Below are 17,413 nucleotides of genomic sequence, written 5' to 3'. Positions count from 1 at the left end.
TGCCACTTTTATCTTGAAGATAAAAATGAAAATCAGAAGTCTTACGTATACAACTCAATAAATTAATATGTACACTGACAGTACGTGGAGCAGTAGGATAGGAAAGTTCCTGAAATGGGTTTGCCACGGTCTGGAAAAAGATGACTTGTGAATATGTTTGATGATCACGCTCAAAACACAGCAAGCACAGGAGAGTATTGTTACCATGTTCTTTAAAGCAAGTATATAATTCTACAAATTGAATATCCAGATTATTGAACCATATTTTTTTCTATGATCAGCTATGTTCAGCTATTTTTTTCTATGTTCTATAAGAGCTAGACTGCTCTTATAATCAGGTTAATTCTGACATTAATTATGTATTATACAACCAGTTGATAATGTCATATATGTGTTTAAAAACTTACAGATCATGCAGTTTTGCATTCAGAGTTGTGAAAAACGAAGTTCACCTGATAAATTTCAAAAGGTTTAATATAAACAAAAAGACAATAGGAGACAGATAAAGAAAAGGGTTGAAATGGCTGGGTGCTTGGCTCTCTGCCTAGAGCACACCTGGTGCTTCATGAATACCCTTTATATACCGTTTCTACAGCATGGACTTCATGCATATTCAAACTTTTCCAGGAACTGTTTTGCATGGCCACTCCTTGCCTTTTTAGAGCGCACACATTTCTTGGCTTTGTGGCTTTAATTCCTTTCTTATCTTTTGATTTGGGCCTTGGCTCCTTCTTCCACAGGCAGTGAGGGTTGATTAGCAGCCTGGGCCCCATCATCTGTTCACTGGAGGTTATCCTGCCAGTTCAGGCAGGACTTGAACCTAATGTCTAAATTCTTGCTAATAGCAGGAGAAAAAGAAAATGACTACATTCACACAGCAAAAGCTATTCTAACATTATACATATAACATTCATCTTAATACTTGTGGAAAGCCAACATCACAATATGTATTTATAACAGAGTCTTAGTATGACTTTATTACTGGATATTAATATAACTTTACTTTGCTCATACATGTTCATTCATTATGGTTTTGGATATATAATTTTAAATGGAGTAAAAATAAAGGTAAAATGGACCTAAACCTGAAGAGTTATACTCTAAGAACACAGATGAAAACCACTCATGTCTTGTGCAATCCTGGCTGCTGTGGCACATGGTGCTCTCAGTGGGTGGTTATCTCCACGAGGATCTACTCCTATCACACTGGCACAACATAGAAAAGACATAATTACTGTTAAAAAGCTTAAAAATCACATAGAAAAATCACATTTCTTCTGCTGATGAATTAGAAGGAAAACATATTACAAAACAGGTTTAAACTAGTAATAGGATATCCTTGTTGTTAGTTGTTCCTACATTTGATTGCATAGAAATATTTAGCTGAGCATTTTGTGAGGCCATTGTGTGTAGATGCATTTAGTTGTTCATGGACCTGTGTTTAAACTGTGGCAACACAGGAACTACCATGATAGGTCTTTCTAACAATCTCCTACTCAGTACTATGTCTCCAACAAGAATCAAAGCTTTTTACCTTGGAATATGGAATATTAGAGACTTTGTTCATGAAAATTTACATTTGGCCAAGTATTCTTTTTTTTCAAGAGGTTTATTTTAGGATGTTACCAGCAAAGCTTCTTGAAAGTTCTTTTAGCTTACTTTTCTATGCAAATTTTGTTAATAAATGCCAAAATAGTCATTATTAGTGAGGAAGATGCCAGTGCATTTTAAAAATAACAAAAGGTACTCTACCACATTTGGTTTGTTGCAGCAGCTGAAAAATATTTACTATGGGGTTTATAAGCTTATTTTTTAAATTCTTAAAAAAAAATAAAAATAAAATGGAGGAAAACAGCTTCCATTCAGAAACATTTTTATTTTGTTCCCAAGACCTTAACAAACACATCAGGGATAATAAACTTAATCTTTCATGATAGCCTCTTTAACTGTACCTGTAAAATCTTGGTTTTGTATACTTAAGTAGAATGGATCCTTGGGGGAAAACAAAAAGGGAAATTAATAACTTAAACTACTGTGAGCTACCTGCTGCTCTGAGAATCACAATGTTCTGAGCTGACGGGTTATTTGAGAAGCCATCAGGATTCCAAGCGATTTTAAATGCTTCTTTCCTCAATCTGGCATGGATTTCCTTGTTTTCTTGTAAACCTAACTGGAATTCTTTAATTTGCCAGATGTTCCCCGAGATATTTCCATTCCATCTTCCTGAATGTCTTTCTGCTTGTATCACTTAGCAAATTACTTTCCAATCAGTTTCTCTGCTATGCTCATTATCCAGATAAAAAAATCTATTATTTGGTCTCCTCATATTCTTCTAATTTATTATTAATTCTTTCCTTTTCCCAGCATGCAGAAAATCATTCACCTAGGCCCAGATACAAGTTTATGAGAACAGGAGTGGCTTCATCATAAATCCTTCAACAGTCTATTTTTGTCTTTCTTTAAGGGCACAGGATGACATAGTAATAAGTAGTAAGGGCTGATAAGATGATTACTTTAAGAGTCTTAGGCTGGTTAGGCACTTACGTGTGAGCTCTCTAAGGAAAACACTGCTTTGTAAGTTATTTTGCTGGCAGTGTTGGGAGAACTATCTTCATTTTCAGCCTGCCTATGACTTTTAGGGGTCTGTAGATTGCTTCTGGATAGTCTGAAAATTAACCTTCCTTATGAATTGTGTTATTTATGATGTCAATACTCGCTCCTTGCAGTCTGAGGTCTATTAATCACAGTGAGATAGGCGGAAATTCTGGCACAGTCACAGTTTTCCTGAGGCTGGGGTTTGCTGTCCAGCTGGAAGATGTTCCAGTAGTGAAATGGGGTTGGTTGTAGCAGCCTGATCCACTGGTGTGAAGATGCAACTGATGCCTCAGCGCCCTCAGGTGCTCCTAGGTAGACAGATGCTGCTGTGAAGTCTGGTGAGAGGCACCAACACAATTTTAAGCTCTTTGGCTATTTCTTAAAGGAGAGAGCAGAAGAAGAGTTTGCTCATGTGAAGGACGAGTACTGTTTCCCTCAGCGTTCCCACACTCCTGCTCTCGGGCCCTGGTTTGTGCCATGCAAGACTTTGGGTTCGTGATCACAGAATTGATTATGTTGGAAAAACCCTCTGAGATCATCGAGTCCAATCTTTGAGTGAAAACCACCATGTCAACCAGACCATGGCACTAAGTGCCACCTCCAATCTTTCCTTAAATACCTCCAGGGACAATGACTCCACCACCTCCCTGGGCAGCACACTCCAATGTGTAATCACTCCTTCTGTGAAGAAATTCTTCGTGATATTCAATCTAAGCCTCCTCTGCCGCATCTTAATACCGTTTACTCTCGTCCTGTGAGAAGAGGCTGATCCCTACCCGGCTATACCCTCCTGTTAGAGACTTGCAAAAAGTCTTGGTCTGTCGCAGCTATTTGCCCTCTGTTCATACGCACAACATTCAGCATCCACTGCTTTCCTTCTCTAAAAGAAGCTAATTACTAAGCGAGCTTAAACAAACCTCTGAAGGCTGTTTTGTTGGGAGAGCACTCAGCCTCCCGGCTCCTGCCGTCTCCCCTCAGTGCCCTACACCGGCAACCGCGCCCTTTCACCCTCAGCAGAGCCCACGGTAGAACCGGCCCCCGCCCTCAGAGAGGGGAAGCAGCCGCGCCCTCAACCCTCACCCGGGGTAGAGCCCTCACACGGGTAGAGTCCTGAGCCCTCAGCCGGGCAGAGCCGTTTCCGCCCCTCACACGGGCAGAGCCCTCAGCCGGGCAGAGCCATTCCCGCCACTCACACGGGCAGAGTCCGGAGCCCTCAGCCGGGCAGAGCCACTCTAGCCCATCACACGGGCAGAGTCCGGAGCCCTCAGCCGGGCAGAGCCGCCCCCGCCCAGAGAACCGCCCGCCCGGCTGTGAGGATGGGCCGCCCTTTCCGCCGCGCCTTTCCGGTGATGGCGGCGGGCGGCAGCGACCCGCGGGCGGCAGATGTGGAGGAGGACGCCTCGCAGCTTGTCTTCCCCAAAGGTGCGAGCGGGGTCGGCAAGGGGCGGGGGTCGGGTGGTGGTTGGGGGCCGGCGGCCGGCAGCGGCCGCCTGTGAGGGTACGAGCTTGGCCGAGCCGCTCCATGGACCGGAGCGCTGCTCAACGCCTCAGCGCCTCCAGCAGCTGCTAAGTCCTGACTGATAAAAATCAGGAGAATAAATGATTTGTATATATTTAAGTATCTCGTGATTGCTAGGATATGGAGATTCTTAGGTGGGCCGCTACGTGTGTGTACGGTATTTTTAAAAAAGAACCCAAAAAAGACCTGTTAGGTTATAGTGAAAAGGTTATTAGTTTCTGATATGAGCTTTTTTCAGTGGTGTGTTTTGACACAGGAGTTGTTCCCTATGAGGGTGGTGAGGCCCTGGCACAGATGCCCAAAGAAGCTGTGGCTGCCCCATCCCTGGAAGTGTTCAAAGCCAGGCTGGACAGGGCTTGGAGCAACCTGGGATAGTGGAAGGTGTCCCTGCACATGGCAGGGGTGGGACTGGGCTTAGAGGTCCCTTCCAATCTAAGCCCTTCTGGAACTCTGTGAATACTGCTGGACGTTTACTATCTGTGTATTTTTCACAAAAATTAATTCAGTATAAATTCTAGAAATGTGTTTACACCCCGAAAAGAAAAAGGGGGGGGTGTTTGGAATGGACACTGCTGCAGTGCTACATTGTTGAGTTATGAAAAATAGGTAAGTTCTGAAAGTCTGTTTTCCGTGCTTTTTTATGCTAAAATCTCATGTTTAGCCCAAGCTGACTTAATGCTCGATACAAAATAACAAAAGTTGCTAGACCCTGTATCTGTATAAAACAGTGCTGTCAGGCACTCTGGGATGCAGCCTCTGACCCTGTTGCTTTGAACAGCTCAAACTGCTGATGTTGAAAGATATTCTTGTTATTGGAATACATAGAGTGGTTATGGTGATAATGAATAAATTCAAAGGTGGTTAAAGGGGGGGATTTTTAAGATAGTTAAAATTATTTTCTTTTCTGATAATAAAATTTCAGTAGGTAAATTAACTTTTTAAGTAAATGAAGCTTTTTTAAAACATTCAATGGCATTCATATTTATTTCATGAGTTCAGAGACTTCTGAAGACCGTGGCATCAATTCTGATTTTTGTAGAGTTTTACAGTTCTGAATATTTTTTTCTGTATCAAGTCATGCATTACTTCTGCCAAAATTGGGTGAAGAAAACATACTGCACGCATATGAAAAAATCTGAATGTTAGGGCTACAAGTGTAAAATATATGGTCAAAAAGACTAACACCTTGGACTATCCCTTGAAGTGTAATTTTTATCAGCATTTTAAGCATGAAATGCTGTCTAGTCATTGGTGAAAGGGCTCACACAACTGCCACATTTTCACCTCTTTATTACCCAGAGCTAAATTACATACAAAACCTGTGCAATTCCCCCTTTTCAAACACGTTCCACCTTTTTTCATGCTGACATTCTCTCACTTGGCTGCAGAATTTGAAACTGCGGAAACTCTCCTGAACTCTGAGGTGCACATGCTGCTCGAGCATCGCAAGCAGCAGAACGAGAGCGCGGAGGATGAGCAGGAGCTGTCAGAAGTCTTCATGAAAACCTTGAACTACACAGCACGCTTCAGCCGCTTCAAAAATCGTGAAACCATTGCCAGCGTGCGCAGGTGAGTGGGAAAGCCAGGGTGTACCAAACACTGTATTAGAGAATTGGATCCCTAATATTGGTCCTGCTTTATGAAAGCACATTTTAGTGGTGTTGCATGACTTGTTCTTTAGTTCTGAGTCTTTTGTCTTCCTAATGAGGCAAGAAGTTCTTGATGAAGGGTTATACTTTGTCCAGGTCAAGCCTTCTGAACTGCTTTGTTTTCAGTAGTTCATTGACAGCTGACTGCATTAAATGAGAGGATTTTCTAGACTTTGCAGAATAATTCAGGGGAATTGGAGTTAGCAGATAGGATTTTGTTTTTCCCTCTATGCATTTATATAATGAGTCTTTTCTCCTGAAAAAAAATACTTCAGTGCCAAAAGCAGTGTGCAAAAACATTTGTCACTGATGTTGGAGACAAAACACACTGAGGGTCATGAGCAAGAGCTGACTTTTATTGAGTGATGCTCTCCTTGTATAGATTTGAGGGTCTGCATGGTTAATCCTGATTGGTTGAACCAGTTGCCACCCAGCCAACCTGCCCATAGCTGCCTGTGTCCTCAGCTGTCCATATGAGTTATGTAACTGAGGTACTTATATAATTAGTTATATTTCAGTTTTAAGATTTATTTAAGTTTTCAGTTGGGATTATGTATAACTCTGAGGCCCTTCAGACCAGCTGTTAGCCACCACAAACATTCGCTTCAGTTTAAGCCCCTTTCTATTTCTGTCTCGTAACTTCATCAAATTGTTGTCTTCCCTTACAGCTTACTCCTCCAGAAGAAGCTCCATAAGTTTGAATTGGCATGTTTGGCTAACTTGTGTCCTGAGACAGCTGAGGAAGCAAAAGCTCTGATTCCTAGGTAAGCACTTACATATTGTACAGACTGCTGTATAGTTCCCTGTCATCTAAAGCAGCTGTGCCCTGGTAGCCTCTATTCAATCCAACTCCCTTGGTAGAAGAACATTTGGTCTTGGTCTTTTTTCCGCTGCCCACTGATCTGACAGCAACACACTTTGTACACATCCCTAATGTGTTTGTGGGAGCTTTTACTGGATGAAGTGTACACCTCCTAAATTGGGGTTGTTAGCTGGCTGCGTTTATGTTCTTCGGAGTTTTTTTCCATTGAAGCAAATGAACTGTTTTGTGGATAATGTAGGGGGGAGCAGTATCTTCTTCCTGTCTCATGGCCTGAGATAGAGGAGGGAATGAAACATTCATCTGAATTACAGTTTCTTCCTTATTTGTCCTTATATAAAAGAGAAGGCTTTGGGATAACCTATTTGTGGGCTCCCAGTACCTGGAAAGAGCCTACAAGAAAGATGGAAAGAGACTTTTTACAAGAATAGTGACAGGACGAGGGAATGACTTCAAACTGAGAGTAGATTTAGATTAGATACTAGGGAGAAATTCTTCCCTGTGAGGGAGTTGAGGTCCTGGCACATGTTGCCCAGAGAACCTGTGGCTGCCCCATCCCTGGAGTGTTCCAGGCCAGGCTGGGTGGGGCTCTGAGCAACCTGGGATAGTGCAAAGTGTCCCTATCCATGGCAGGGGGTTGGAATGAGATGATCTTCAAGGTCCCTTCCAACCCAAACCATTCCATGATTTTATGTTAAGATTTCATAGCAAGAATGGACTGGCTTATGAGCATGCAGCTTCATGGACTTCATTTAGAGGTCTACTTACACCTGCTTTGCCTTTTTTGAAAAGACCTTTTGAAGTTACTCAGCAGAAGGTTCTGGGAAGAATGGAGTTTTGTCATGTAGAGAAGAAGCACTCTCTAGGGATTAGAGCACTCTTTGTACAGTGATGTTAGAGGTGGTTACACTGGTGGGTGATGGTGTGTTGAGACTGACAGGAGAGAGTTAAAACTGAAAAGAATCAATGGGGAGAGATTATTTCTGAAACCTTTAATGTTTCCTTATTGCTCTTACCTTGCAGCCTGGAGGGCCGGTTTGAAGATGAAGAATTACAACAGATTCTCGATGACATTCAAACTAAGCGCAGCTTCCAGTATTAAGGTTAACCCTCAGCTCCTTTATCTGAGCAGAAAAACCTGAGGATTTGGGCTGTTTCTCAGCCCTCTGGATCAGTCCAGCTCCTGGCTGAGCGAGGGTAGTTGTGGATGCAGGGTACTCCAGTGATGTATTACCACAGGTGCATTCAGACTGGAGATCAGCATTGTCCTTTTGGTTTGTCCCATGTGTATGTTGGCCGGCCCTGTATTGTGAGAGAAAAGAACCTGAAAGGCCTTTTCCCAGTGGCTCAAGTATTTGTTTCTTCCCTAACCCCTCTCCCCAGTTTGTAAATGTTCAACGTTTTTGGATTATATAGATGTTATGAAATATAGATGTTATTTTGTGTTTTTCAGGATGTTCTAAAGGATGTGGAAACTTGTTCTTGGTTCTCAAAAGGTTCAGTGATGGGCAGCATCAATTTCTGTGGTGTTTTTTGTTTGATTGTATTATTGTTTGATCGGAACAGTGAATTTTTACAGCTGCAATATTTTTCTATTATTGTTTAGTGTAAATTAAAAGATATAAAGTTGTGTATTTTATAAACATTAGGTATGTATTATGATTTTGTTAATGAGGACCTTTTTAATAAATAGATCCTGGAGATCTGGGGACTCCAAGTACTGCTTAGGACAGATCACAGGTGTTCCTGTGATCACAGTGAGAAAGCATTGGGGCAGCATTTCCCTCTCTGCTCCCCTGTTCTGTGCTAAGTGATTGCAGGCACCCAATCTGTATCCTGCTATAGAAAGAAAAAAAATAAGTAATTTTGATGTTAACACAACCAGGTATCCACCCCTGGAGGGATGGACTCCTTAACAAGGTTGCAAATTTTCCTAATTCTGAGATGAAACCAAACCATAAATAATGTGACACAGTGAAGGGCTGGCTCCTGGTGCAGCCTGTGGGAACTGCGCACCCAGTGTTATCAGAGCTCAGCTGCTGGGAGATTGACAAATTGTTAGCTTTTAGTTGAAAGGAATATTCTTTTGTTTAGGATAAATTTTTTAAACCAGCCCTTTCAAGTCTTATAATTTTACCACCATGCCTGGAAGAAGAAAAGTTTTGCGTGAAAGAACTTTGGGACAAAGAGGCAGATAAATGTGTTAAGACACTATTTTTGATGATCAGCAATAGTCTCACTGACCTTGCAAAAAGGAGAGAAATAAAATATTTTTTTAGGTGTTACTGGAAATGTGATGTTGCTGCTGTGCTGAGAGTCTGTACTGGTGTGTGACAACTATTTGGGCTCACCTCACCTGGAGCACATTACCTCAAATAGATTTGTGTATGAGCTGGGTGGCAGTGCCTCCTGCAAGCCTATAAACCACACATGCATCTGTAACCGACCACAGGAGCTTTAACAGGGTCAGAATAATTATAGCTAAAGAAGAAAAACCAAGGCAGCAAATCTTTATTTTGTAAATGTGTCTCCTTTTGATACAGCATATGCTTCCCAGTAGCTGCTTCTCCTGAACCAGGTTTGCTCCGTAAAATGTTTCTGTACAAGCATTTGAACAGACATTTAAGACATTAAGACATTTTCATTGAAACACACAAACTCTTAGGTCTTAATCACAACTAATTAGAGGAAAAAGCCATTCTGCACCTCTTCATCTACACTCCCACATTACTATTTGATGATGCCTTTGTAATCTTATGGACTCTTGGGACTACCAAGGAGAAGTGTAATGGACCTAGTGATCTGTAAATTATCTCGGGAGTTTCCACTATCCGACACAAATAGATTATTATGAGCCTTGAGACTGGTAGGTTTTGCTTGTGTTTTGAAGCCCGGCAACGGGGACAGAGGAGAACAGAATGACGGAATCAATTAGGTTTGGAAAATCGAGTTCAACCTCTGAGCAAACACCACCGTGTTAACTAGACCACGACACTGATTGCCACCTCCAGTCTTTCCTTAAACCTCCAGAGACGGTCACTCCACCAGCTCCCTGGGCGGCCCGCTCGGAAGGTATTTCTGGGGGCCACACAAGGCGGACTGTGTTGTAGCGCCAGGGCGTTCGGTGAACGTGAGAACACGAAGCAGCGAAGAACACGGCTGTGCCCGGAAGCAGTTATCGCTCTGGCCGCCGGCAGTGCCCCTTCTGGCAATCTAGAGCCGGCCAGCCCGGGGCTTCCGCGAGTGTCCGGACGCGGGTCCCGGCCCGTGGGTCCCGGCGCGGCGGCTCTGAGGAACCCCCAGCGCCCCCTCCACACGCGGGACGGCCCTCGGCCGGGACTTCTGCGCATGCGCGCAACTCAGCGCGCCTCCGCACTGTAATTTGTGCGCCGGCCGGGCTGGTTCGCGGAAGCGGCGCGCGCCCCGCCCCACCGCAAGGGCGCACGCGCGTTGCCGCCGCGGCCCTTCAGGCGAGGCGCCTCCGCCCTCGTGCCCTGACGTAGTGCGCGTGCGCACCGGCGTGGGGCGCGTGCGCTGCTGGCGGGGGAGGCGGAGGGAAGATGGCGGGTGGCCGTGGTTCGTGAGGCGGCGGCGGCGGCGGAACCTGCCGGGGCCAGGAGGACGAGACGGGCAGCGAGGTGTTGGTGGGGCGCGGAGTCCTGATACGAGAGGCTGGCTGGGCGGTGAGTGCGGCTCAGTGTTGGGCGGGGCGGGTGAGCAGCCAGGGAAGCCTGGCCGCCTCCGCCATCTTTAGGCCGCGGCCCTGGAGCGGTGTGGCCGGGGCAGGGCGGGGGCCGCCGACGAGAACAGCGGGTCGCCGCCCCTGGGGAGCGGCGAGAGCCGAGCTAGGGCCCAGCGTCGCGGCCGGGTCCCGTGGTGGGGTGTGCTCTAGGGCCGGGCCAGGAAGCGGAGAGCAGGGCCCCTGTTCTCTTTACTTCACAGGTGTCTGTTGATGGCTTCGCCCGAGTCTCTCAATCTCGGCTTTCTCTACTTCTTTTAATTTTATTATTTTTTAGTGTTATTTTTTCCTCCGCCTTGCTTCCGAGTGGAGATCGGGTTGTGGCTGCTTTGAAGATGGGGATGGGGAGCTTTGGCCATTACGGACCTTGTTAAATGCTTCGATTTTTTTACCTATGTAGTCTTTCACAAGGGTAATCCTCCGTGTATTAACGAGAGAGAAGAAAAAGTCACAGACGTAGTATTTAAGGATAGTATTTAATTTAAGCTTGTCCGATGCCAGGTGAGATACCTGCGTTTGCTAGTAAAGAAAGGTCTTAGTTCTGTAGGACTATATGAACTTTGGTAGAAGGATGATAAACCATTGTTTTCAGTTTTCTTATGGATCCCGAGAGGGCTGTTGCTCGCGTTTTGTATTGTATAGTGCTGTAGAACAACACTGTTGTTGGAGTATGTTCCCTGCAGTGTAATAACACAGTGTGCAGCAGTCACTTGCTTGTGCTGGCATGGTGGAGGGGCTGATGATCATGTGGTATCACATTCCACTGACTGAGACTCATCAGCCTGTGCATGGGTAGCAAACCTAGGGGACGTGTTCAACTTGAAAAAAGTAGCTCAGCTTTTTTTCCTTGAAGAGAACTCATTAAACTTCCTGCCTTCTTAGGGGTCTGTGTTATTTCTCTCGTGTTAACTGTTACGAGCTTCTTTGTTAGGAGTAAATAGTTGTATAGTCTCGAACACAGTATTTTTTAATACTAGCAGTTGTATGAACACATCTGTCTGACAGAATTGTTATAGGTTAGTTCTGTGCTCTACAAATCTTGTACCTCATTATAGCCTTGCTTGCATTTTGTGGATATTTGGGAATCTGTTTTTCTATGTAGGCAGTAGTCCCTCATCCTTGCAGTATATTTTTATTCTTTTATGCATAACTCAGTGCCTAACTTTTATGTTTAACTTATGCTCTATCCTTCCTTCAGGAGTGTCAATATTGCTGTCAAAGAGTTTATAGTATGCAAAAAGTATTGTGCCAAAATACTTCAGTGTTCCCTGCTCCTAAGTTCTTTTTCAAATAAACTGACATTTACTTTTCAGTGATTTGCTGCAGTATTCTCCCATCATCTTACTCTAAGAATATATAGTTATTAAACATGTTTTAAAAATCTGATTATTAATATATTGTTAAGTTGTGTTGTAATAGTTCTAATGAGAAGATCTGAAAATGTAGATACTAAAAATAGATGAAAGTATTGAAAGACTGGGGAGAGAAAAAATACCTTAGAGCTGCAGAGAATGTTAGGTGTAACTACTCGTTGAGCTGCTGAAATCTTTTGACTTAAATATCAGTCACTGCAAACAGTGAGAGCTGTTCCCTGTTGCCCAAAGTGTTGGTCCTCCACTGAACCCTTGGAGCAGTATGTATTACACTGTTTGGACTGTTACTTCCAGCACAGGAAGTAAAAGCTCAATAATCCTGAATTGCCTGGGCTAGAAGTACTAGGAATGACTTCTTTTGGTGGAGCAGAGACCTTGATCTGAGGAAGGGACAAGAAGTCTCCTGTTTTGTTTCCATTCCTAGCAGAGAAGTCTTCTGACTCACCTGAAAAAGCAGTCATGGAGAAAACAGGCTGAGTAGCCATATGGAAGTTATGTAGTTAAAATTTGTACTGGGTTGATTCCATGCAAAATACTTCATTTTGTGCATCTGCTAGCCAGGTGTCTAGGGAATTTCAAGAGTTGGGTCAGTAACACTGGAAATTAAAATTATTTTGGCCTTGCTAAGATAGAGGTTGTAATTTAGAAAACTACTTGTGAAGACAAGCCAGAAGCTATCTGCAGTATTTTTATGAATTTTACAAAATTTGTTCTTTATTTGCCATGTTTACATTCCTGATACTGGGTTGTTCTGTTATTGAAAGTAAACAAACAGGTATGCGGGCCTGGTTGGTGTAGTTAATACAGAAACTGAACATTGTTAGAGCTTGGTGGTGGGAAGGAGATGTGCTAAGGGTCTTTCAAAGGATTAAAACCTTAAGATAACCTTGGGGTTTGTTACTTATCATAGAAAATATCTGAAGATAAGAGCAGAGAAATAGAGGTTTTGATAGCTAACTGGTTTTTATTTGTGTTTTGCTAGTAATTTTACTTCAGTTTAGCGCATCCATGGTCCCCTATTTTCCAAATGGTGCTAAACTTCCCAGCAATCTGTTCTTGCTCACTATTATTTTAAAAAGCTACTCAGCATTTCATAATGTCACTTCTGATCCAACCTGCTCTCCACACTCAGGCTGGGTATACCAGTCACAACCATGCTGTTGTGAAACCTGAAATGGGGATAGAAGTGTTTATTTTTCAGGAAAGCAGCAAGCTGGTTCCTCTGGTGTGGTAATAGTACTTTTGCTACACACTTGCTGTCAAGGCAGTGAGTTTGCAGTGATTCCACGTCCTGCTTAGGGCTGTGCAGTGCTCAGGGGGCTCAATCTGCACAGCGCACTCTGTGTGTGAGGGGGACTGGAGACCAAGTTACTCAGTGCTGTGTAACTCAATTAACTGATCTCTGCACCAAAGCTGGGGTTCTGTTCTAAGCACTTATATGCTTATATATATGTTCTAAGCCACTAACTGTGGCTTAAATCACATTTTCTCTCACTAGTAGAAGGAAAGACTCTCTACAGTATTGAACGTCACTGTTGTCTAACCCTGATAAAGTTTGTGTTGTTTCAAACAGTTACATATAAGTGTTCTTACATGTATAGATGGAATATTAAAAAGTATGTCCAATTTTTCACATTGTTTAGATACAAATGAAAACATGTCTTCCTGTCTTATATATTGCATCAGATAACCCTGGGACATTTTTTTCTATCAGTAAAAGAGTTAAACATTATCTTCAACTTCATTTTTCCTTTAAATAGGATTTTTTTCCATACAGTGTTGTTAAATCTGAACTCTTCCAAGTTTCTGTTCACTTTGTTAATTGATTTTGATGCAAAGAACAATAATAGGCTATATGGGCTCTTTGATGCTATTTAATTAGTCTTCAGTATAATGAAGTATATTGGTTCAAAAAAATAAATTCTATTAACTTCTAAAGTTTTGAAAAGATTATCAATGTAGTTTCAAATTTTATTTAACCTAGAATTTTAGTCCTTTTAAATAATTCAAATTATAGTATGCTTCTGCCTGTCCAGAAGTTGCTGTAGTGGTGCAGGTGGCTGTACAGGGGGACCCTTTGTGGGAGCAGAAATAGGAAGTTTATGTTTGGTTTGGCACACTTTTCTATTTAGGCCTGGATGTTAGACACGGGTTCTGGAACCAGTGAGGTGGGAAAGAGGAGGTGATGGCAAATCCCTGTCTTTGCCATAGCACTGACCTGGGGTACACTGGGTGATGGTGAGCGTGTTGATTGGCAGCATGCACTGCTCTCATCTGACAGATCAGCTCTTCTCAAAATACATCCCCAAAATTATGGTCATGTCTACAGTACCAAGTTTTAATCCAAAGCTTGGAATTAAGGTGGATCTTAGTTGCTCACCTGTGACTTTACCCAAAAGTGAGTGCCATTAAGTTCAGCAGTCTGGCAGGATAGGCCAAAAGCAGTTTTGCCTCTAGAACCATAGACTTGTTGGCACTGATCAGTTCTTTATAATAATGTTTTATATAATTCTGTATGAGCACAGGGGTATGTGAATTAATCCATGTTTCTGCAGTTTAAGCATTTGAGGATTCCTTTAAATCATTATCCCAAATCCAAAAGAAACACTATACAAAAGAATACGTTGTGTCTATTTCTGAAAGAGGCCAGAGACTGGATAAGGAGGAGTCTTTAGTAGTTTATGGGTTTGGTATAGTTTTGTGTTCATGGTACGGTTTTGGCAGCACAGGGACTCGTATTTTATTTACTGTGGGTATAGGAGTATTCATCTGCAGTTTTGGATTTGATAGGAGCTGCACTTTGAGCTGGTTAAGCAGCACTACAGCTCCAGCTAATGGAAGTGCTGGATTTGCAGCCTGAAGGCAGTGGATCTGTGCAACAGTCTGGCATGTCATTGCTAAGTGGTAACTTCCCCTGCTTCTGATCCTTTGCTTTTCCTCCTGGGTCAATGGAGTCATTGCCTGAAATTCTCAATAGTCAGTTGCCTGACAGGCTGCTCTAAGTTTTGACCAATGTTAGCTAAAATGGTCTCATAACACTGAGTAGGTTTTTAGGTGCATGTCCAGTGTGCACATCAGGTGTTCATGTTGACTTGAAGGAGGGGTCATGGGAGTGAACACACAGTTGGGGTCAAGCCAGGGCTGCTTTGGTTTTGGTCTCAGCAGTTTTAGTTTGGATTTGGGTCATCTTAGCAATTCAGCGCTAAAGTTCCCTCCGTAGCTATTGCTGCACTTAAATTGTGTGGTCACAAGAAGTAGCTATGACTATACCCTTGTCCTCCTTCCCCCATCCCAGTAAAAATCACCACTTACCTTTGAAAATTTCTCCCTATTGGGCCATGTTTATAAGCAAACCATTGCACCTCTTTGCAGAGACTGGTGAAATGTTATAATTCTACCGCCAAAAAAAAAATAAATTGGGGATTGTGCAGAGTTGCAGGGAAGAGGAGTGTAGGCTGAACGAGTATGTTTATTCTGCAGTGTTTGCACTGTTTCTCCGTTACAGAATTTGGAGTTAAAGTCATACTGGAATCAGTCATTGAAGTATTTTGCAATTTTTCTCTATGGATGGATGCAAATATTTTGGTTTCCTTAGCAAATATAAACCTAATAAATGAAGTAGCTATTTCTAGTAATAACTTTGTAGACTCGTGACTAACAAAAGCCACAGCTGCCAAGCTTTCTGTGTAGTAAGATGAAAATACTGACATATAACTGGTGATAAAAATGCTGCTTTTGACAAGAAAACTTGCCAATATTCTCAAGGCAGGAGATATGAAGTAGGAAAGAAATGCCAAGGGATTTTAGACTTTTGGAGAACTCCAGCTTTTAAAACTGAAGCACTCTGGTGATGTGTCATTCTACTGAGTTGTCATTCTCATGGGGAGATTGATGACTCTTGTATTTAGGGAGAATCTGACACTGAACCCTTTTTCCTTGAAAGGCTTTGTGTGAGCTTGACTTTACTGAGAAATGTATTGATACAGAGGATGATCACATACTTTTATTAAACTCTACTAAATGGCAAAAGCAAAGGCTGTTTACTAAAGAATTTAAATACTTTTTTAGCAGTGTATATATATATATCTACCTGTATCTTTATCTATCTATATCTATATATATGCGTATATATTCATAACCATATATAGGCATTTGCATGCCTCATAATCCACAAGCAAAGATCAGAAAGCATATTCCTGGAAAAAACTGTCTCTGTGATTCTCGTTAAAAGAAAGTGTATTTCTAATTAATTTTCAGTTGTATAAGATGTTTATACATCACCCATCAGTTTAGTTTCTTGTCATAGAAGAAATATCTAGGTTGGTTATGTTTGAAAACAGGTGAAAATTTCCCACAAAACTTAGGACTGCTCAGGTGATGTCTATAATTTTATACACTGGGAGTTTGAAACTACAATAAACAGCACTGTTTATTTTTTGTTTCTTGTAAGCTTGTTCCTAATGGGATTGAATGGTTTCCAGCCTAACCACCAGCAAACAGGGGTTTATGCATTAATCTTCCACATCAAACTGTGACAAAAGAATAGTTTGCATATATGCTAGACTTTCAAATCTTAACTGAAGTAGATAGTGAGAAGCTACAGGTCTGAAGATCTTCACATAAATAATTTGCAGTCAACACTTTATTTGATCAAAATAGAAGTGCTGTTTCTTTGACTGTTTCTTTAATTTAGCAGGTGTTTGGTCAGATTTGTTGTTCGCTTTTTTTGTTTTTAACTCTTTGGCTTCCACAGTAAGATGAAAATAGGGAGCATTGATAATTAGCAGGGTTCATCAGGCTTGTTTAGCAGCATTGTGTGATTCAATAATGTTTGAATTGTTTGCTGCAGTTCCACTACTTTTACTTAACGATGTCTCTTCCTTAGCTAAGTCTAGGCATAAGAACTGTAGGTATTAATTTGCATATTTTGCTATAAACACAGTTGCTAATTTAGCTACTCTGTGATGAGGCAGATAACAAATTTCTGTCTTGGATAAGTATGTGTGCGTCTGCTACATCTTTTTTATGAAAAGAGAATAAAAAAAATCCATTAAAAAAACTCTTGGATATTGTGAAGAAAATACTGTAGGGTAGTATGTTCTAGACATTTATTCTGCAGGGTACATGTACAGTTGTTTAGTCTCTTCTTTTCTTACATTGAATACATGAGCTCTGTAAATAACCTTGAGGTGCTCAGAAGATGAGGGTTCTATTGCACAGTCTCCACCTCTAGATGCAGGTTAGGGTATGAACATCGGTGATGAATGGATTTTACGATTAAAATATGCAGTGAAATAAAAATTTCTTTTACTTTTGGGTTTCTACTGAAGTATAAAATCTCTTTTTGGAGAGAGAAGTAGAAAAAGGATCTTTGAAATACAGTTAATAACTGCTGAAAAACATTGCTTTTAGCTGTTTTGGGGGGCTTTTTAAACTTTCTTACACGTCTCATATATAAAGGCACATTTTTTCACATGATCATACATGATTGTACTATCATCCTGCCCTCTGTTACTCCTTCCAGACTTCAGTTGTGTAATTATAGAAACTTAAGACACTCTTTTCCCTTTATTTGGCCCAGAAACTGGTATGGCAAACGGCATTACTTTGTCAGAAGATGGACCTGAGTAACATTAAAGGGGATGAGAGGCAGGAAGCATTCCTGGGGTCATGAAGTAAAGATTTTCTTAATTCTTTTGATTTTTGCAGCTTCTCTTT

General features: G+C 41.9%; 2 protein-coding genes and 1 long non-coding RNA gene across 3 annotated transcripts in view; 2 read left to right on the top strand and 1 right to left on the bottom strand.

The window, feature by feature from the left end:
- Positions 1-1,856: 1,856 nt before the first annotated feature.
- Positions 1,857-3,885, bottom strand: LOC147651171 (uncharacterized). The gene is made up of 2 exons (XR_015274289.1): positions 3,676-3,885; positions 1,857-2,973 (listed from the first exon to the last, which is right to left on the bottom strand). It is a non-coding gene; the product is annotated as an uncharacterized LOC147651171 (long non-coding RNA).
- On the top strand, positions 2,960-8,875 carry POLR2D (RNA polymerase II subunit D). The gene is made up of 4 exons (XM_023933602.2): positions 2,960-4,017; positions 5,503-5,683; positions 6,432-6,527; positions 7,607-8,875. The coding sequence occupies exons 1-4, from the start codon at positions 3,912-3,914 to the stop codon at positions 7,683-7,685; spliced, it is 462 nt and encodes a 153-aa protein (XP_023789370.1). The 5' UTR covers positions 2,960-3,911; the 3' UTR covers positions 7,686-8,875.
- Positions 8,876-9,989: 1,114 nt separating this feature from the next.
- Positions 9,990-17,413, top strand: part of WDR33 (WD repeat domain 33) — a 68,994-nt gene continuing 61,570 nt past the window's right edge. Inside the window, exon 1 of the mRNA XM_086843325.1 lies at positions 9,990-10,266. The gene's annotated coding sequence lies outside the window, so the exon portion shown is untranslated. The remainder of the gene's footprint in view (positions 10,267-17,413) is intronic.

This window comes from Cyanistes caeruleus, chromosome 10 (assembly GCF_971803275.1).
Source record: "Cyanistes caeruleus chromosome 10, bCyaCae1.hap1.1, whole genome shotgun sequence".
Lineage (NCBI taxonomy): Eukaryota > Metazoa > Chordata > Aves > Passeriformes > Paridae > Cyanistes > Cyanistes caeruleus.
Note: the sequence above shows the minus strand (reverse complement) of the source record. Positions and strands in the feature narration are given on the sequence as shown.